The 5,000-nt window shown below is 47.1% G+C and overlaps 1 protein-coding gene across 3 annotated transcripts in view; it reads right to left on the bottom strand.

Annotated features, from left to right (window-relative positions):
- The window catches only part of adamtsl4 (ADAMTS-like 4), a 56,823-nt gene extending 53,966 nt beyond the window's left edge, over positions 1–2,857 (bottom strand). For 2 of the 3 annotated variants that reach the window (XM_062538098.1, XM_062538100.1), the window contains exons 1-2: positions 2,584–2,857; positions 1,325–1,385 (exon numbers count right to left, since the gene is read on the bottom strand). In XM_062538098.1, coding sequence (XP_062394082.1) covers positions 1,325–1,385; positions 2,584–2,606 — 84 coding nt within the window. In that variant the 5' untranslated portion in view covers positions 2,607–2,857. The remainder of the gene's footprint in view (positions 1–1,324; positions 1,386–2,583) is intronic. The other variant, XM_062538099.1, reaches the window with a different exon arrangement.
- Positions 2,858–5,000: the final 2,143 nt, after the last annotated feature.

Below are 5,000 nucleotides of genomic sequence, written 5' to 3'. Positions count from 1 at the left end.
CACGCTGGACGTACAGTGACCATCCTACAGCACCCTCTAGCTCACTACAGCACGCTGGACTTACAGTGACCATCCTACAGCACCCTCTAGCTCACGCTGGACGTACAGTGACCATGCTACAGCACCCTCTAGCTCACTACAGCACACTGGACTAACAGTGACCATCCTACAGCACCCTCTAGCTCACGCTGGACTACAGTGACCATCCTACAGCACCCTCTAGCTCACTACAGCACGCTGGACTACCAGTGACCATCCTACAGCACCCTCTAGCTCACTACAGCACGCTGGACTAACAGTGACCATCCTACAGCACCCTCTAGCTCACTACAGCACGCTGGACTAACAGTGACCATCCTACAGCACCCTCTAGCTCACTACAGCACGCTGGACTAACAGTGACCATCCTACAGCACCCTCTAGCTCACTACAGCACACTGGACTAACAGTGACCATGCTACAGCACCCTCTAGCTCACTACAGCACGCTGGACTAACAGTGACCATGCTACAGCATCCTCTAGCTCACTACAGCACGCTGGACGTACAGTGACCATGCTACAGCACCCTCTAGCTCACTACAGCACGCTGGACGTACAGTGACCATCCTACAGCACCCTCTAGCTCACTACAGCACGCTGGACGTACAGTGACCATCCTACAGCACCCTCTAGCTCACTACAGCACACTGGACTAACAGTGACCATCCTACAGCACCCTCTAGCTCACTACAGCACACTGGACTAACAGTGACCATCCTACAGTACCCTCTAGCTCACTACAGCACACTGGACGTACAGTGACCATCCTACAGTACCCTCTAGCTCACTACAGCACACTGGACTAACAGTGACCATCCTACAGCACCCTTTAGCTCACTACAGCACACTGGACTAACAGTGACCATCCTACAGTACCCTCTAGCTCACTACAGCACACTGGACTACAGTGACCATCCTACAGTACCCTCTAGCTCACTACAGCACGCTGGACTAACAGTGACCATCCTACAGCACCCTCTAGCTCACGCTGGACTAACAGTGACCATCCTACAGCACCCTCTAGCTCACTACAGCACACTGGACGTACAGTGACCATCCTACAGTACCCTCTAGCTCACTACAGCACGCTGGACGTACAGTGACCATCCTACAGCACCCTCTAGCTCACGCTGGACTAACAGTGACCATCCTACAGCACCCTCTAGCTCACTACAGCACACTGGACGTACAGTGACCATCCTACAGCACCCTCTAGCTCACTACAGCACGCTGGACGTACAGTGACCATGCTACAGCAGTGTGGTCAGCAGCGGCAGCACTTACTGGTTTCTGGGCCGTGGACTGGGAGAGAGCGGCCACCACCAGCGTCCACAGCACCCCGAGCCTGTAGGGAGCAGCAGAGCGGAGAGCAGAGAAATGGAGCATGATATACAGTACATGATATACTGTACCAGGAACCTGCTGGTCCTCCAACATACAGTACAGTCCAGTCTGTGTGCTGTCTCAGTACAGTGTGCTCTCTCAAGCATGGCCATGAGCACAATACCAGGGTCTACACATACTAAGCACATACAACATGAGTGTTCAAGGAGATAACCCAAAAAAAACACAAAAGGAAGGAATAGTGGTTTCTTTATGAGTGGATCCTCCAAATGCTTCCACCTCAACAGTTCCTCTAATATCAAGATACTTTTTTCCATATTTCTCTGAGGGCTGAAAAAAAAAAATTGACTCACTTTTGTAGTAATCATTAGGTGTTCACAAACTAATGCTAAGCCATTTCACATCTCATCTTTCACATTTCACATCTCTGTTTGACAAAATATTTGTGATTGCCTCAAACAACCCTTTCCCTCCCTGGGAGAACTAGCCATCATATTACTAAAAGACCTCTGAGTCTAACAAGTGTTTGTTGGAGACACTGTCGGACTTTTCGTTCCTGTTTTCTGAATGGTTTCATGGTATGAGATCTGACGTTGGGGTTGAAACCACAGTCCACTTTTAAAGCATCCGAAGGATAAATTCTGGTGTACCGCTCTCTCCATATAATTACCGGCCTTTCCTCGCCGCGGTACACCACCGCACCACCGAAACCCCAGTGCAGCACGCTTACCAATTACGGCCCCCTAAAAGAGACGCATAAAAAGTCCCGGCCATGCAGTGCAAGCTCGCTCAACAGGCTCGCTGAAGCCGCAGTAACGACCCCCTGCCTCGGTGCACGTTTGTCCAGCCGCTACTGTAGCGCTTCGCAGAATGGAAACGTTACTCACGCCGTCCTTCCCATCCTTAGCCCGGGGCAGATTCCTCGTGCAAGCACGGTGCCGTGCACATGCTGGGGGAAAACGTAACCAAGGGGCAACGCGGAGCTCCAGGAAATTACGCTTCGTTCGCCTTAGGTTTCCCCCTAAACAAAGGCTCTTTCATGGCACAGGCACCAGCGCACATCGGTAAAGTTTAGCGGGGAAGAGCTGCACCTCGTCTTTCAAATCAACTTTCTCATCAGACCAGAGCGAAGAGGGAGGGGGACTGGGCACGAGACGAGTCGGTTGGTCTATCGGACTCGGACCGCTGTGGGATCTTACCTGCAAAGAAATCCGCACCTCATGCTGTCGTGTTGTCTTCAGCTCGCAGTCTCCGATCTTTAGTGCCAATAACAGCGCACGGTTACTCCGTAGAGCGGCGGTGAGTCTCGTGAGCTGCTCGGGAACGTCAAAAACAACTTTGCGCTGGTTTAGTGGGAAAGTGCCGAGGGATATCCCTCACGCGCAGCACTCGCTCAGTCAGTCGGTACTCTCTTCCTCTGTCACACGCTCTCCCTCTCTCCTGCTGTTCTGAGGGGAGGGGACGGCTTCAGGTTTTTTTTTCTCTGCCGTTCACCCGACAACTTTTTTGTCCTTGTTTTAAACTGGTGTGACGTGGGACTACTGGGGAGAGTGAAGGGGGCACGAAGAGGTTCTTAGAATGTGCAGATTACACAACAGTGTTTCTCTTTCTCGAGTCCCCTCTAACCCTCTCTCTCTCTCTCTCTCTCTCTCTCTCACACACACACACACACACACACACACACACACTCACTCACTCACTCACTCACTCACTCACTCACTCACTCACTCACTCACACACACACACACACACACACACACACACACACACACACACACACACACACACACACACACACACACACACACACACACACACACACACACACACACACACACGTTTGTAATCCTGCAGCAGCTTTGTAGAGTTGCACAATATTAATGAGTCCCTAATAATTTTGAAAAATAGCCTTTGTGTGACTGTTACAGGAGTGCTCTTGGTAGAGGTGTTGAATGTCAAGAATGAAAATGAATGTTAGTCCAAGTGGAAGGGAATATTTACAAACCTCAAACTCACTTTATAACTCAAGGTTAGTCGTCTCAGTTGGCCTTCAGTTTCTAAACAAAGAGTTCCATGGTCATGCCAAATGGGGTGTGTTGCCAGAAGAAAGTTTAGAAGCCTGAAGAGAAAGACTTCTTAACTACACTGAACTACCTGACCTAATGCAGTCAATTGTCAAATAATTCATAACTATTAATTATATAACACCGTTTACTAGCAGACTATGAGCAGCATACCGAAGGTTTTTCAAATATATCGGCTCAAATGGTCACGCGTGTCACCTCGAACACAGAATGTGTCAGCCCTCATAAATAGTGGCTATGAAACACTGCGCTGCGGATGTGATGGTGTTTGGCGGTTCGTTTATTCGGAGGACATGGGCCATCTACCACCTTCCTGTCCTGGCGCTGGAAAGGCACTACCGGGAGGGCCGTCGATCGGTTCTTTAAACGGAGATAATGGTGGGTGCCATGAACTGAAGCATGCAAAACAGAGGTGTTTTTCCCCAATATTTCCTCAGATTTTGCTTTAAAAATTGGCAATGATGAATTTGTCGGAGAAAATTCGGTTCTCATATTCAACTAGGCCTATACTCTCCAATGGAAAACATAATCCAACGAATTCAGATGTAATCTCTGTTGTTCGCAACATTGAACAATTTCCCTTATCAAGCGTTGTTGAGAAGGATTATGAAGTTATAGCTCATATTTATCTCACCATGTTACTGACTGTTTAGGAGCGGAATAATCTGATAAGAACCATTTGAATTCACTTTATATATATTGGATTCAATTTATATAGATCTCCGTTTGTGTGACCACTTGCCAGTTAATTACAGTGCATGAAAATGCACTGTACTGTTCTTCCTAGGCTTTTTATTATTCCACTTCTTCTTCTAACGCACGCAATTGAGCTTGAACCATTTAACGTAGAAACTTCATTCAAACTTTGTTACGTAGGTCTTACTTAGGACAGGTGTGCTATGACATTTCAACTTTGTCACTTTTATACTTTTTAAACTATAAATTAAAAACTATTACAATTTCCCCATAGACTTAACATTGCTCATTATGACATCACGGCAGCAATTAGAATGTTACCCCAGCTGGTCAGCCACCTGGGCACCAACTGTCAGTTTCTCTCAGGCTCCTCTCTGAAGACTACATATTCTGTTCCCCTGTATCCTCTGCGCACAACAGTATCAAAATAAGTCCTCCTAATTCCATCCAACTTTATATCCATTCGTCTTCTTCAAACCATTCACTCATCCACCCATTCTAAACAGTCTGCCTATCAACAACATCAATTAGACGCTCTACATTGAACTTTTAAACAATCTACTCTGTCTCAGGTTGGCTCTCTTAAGACTAGCCAGTTAAATTGATTACACCTGTATCTGTATCCACTACTCTCAGTAGAGAGCTGTGTCTCTCCATTCTACAAGAATATAAGGCACATTCCATCCAACATTCTATCCATTCATCTTCTTCAGACCATTCACTCATCCACCCATTAAACTGTCTATCAACATCTATTAAACAATCTGTCTATCAACATCCATTAAACTCTCTGTCTATCAACATTAATTAGACTATCTACATTCAACTTTTAAATT

The sequence above is a fragment of the Sardina pilchardus genome, chromosome 6 (assembly GCF_963854185.1).
Source record: "Sardina pilchardus chromosome 6, fSarPil1.1, whole genome shotgun sequence".
In the NCBI taxonomy this organism is placed as follows: Eukaryota; Metazoa; Chordata; class Actinopteri; order Clupeiformes; family Clupeidae; genus Sardina; species Sardina pilchardus.
The sequence above is the reverse complement of the archived record's forward strand: the minus strand, read 5'-3'. Positions and strand labels throughout refer to the sequence as shown.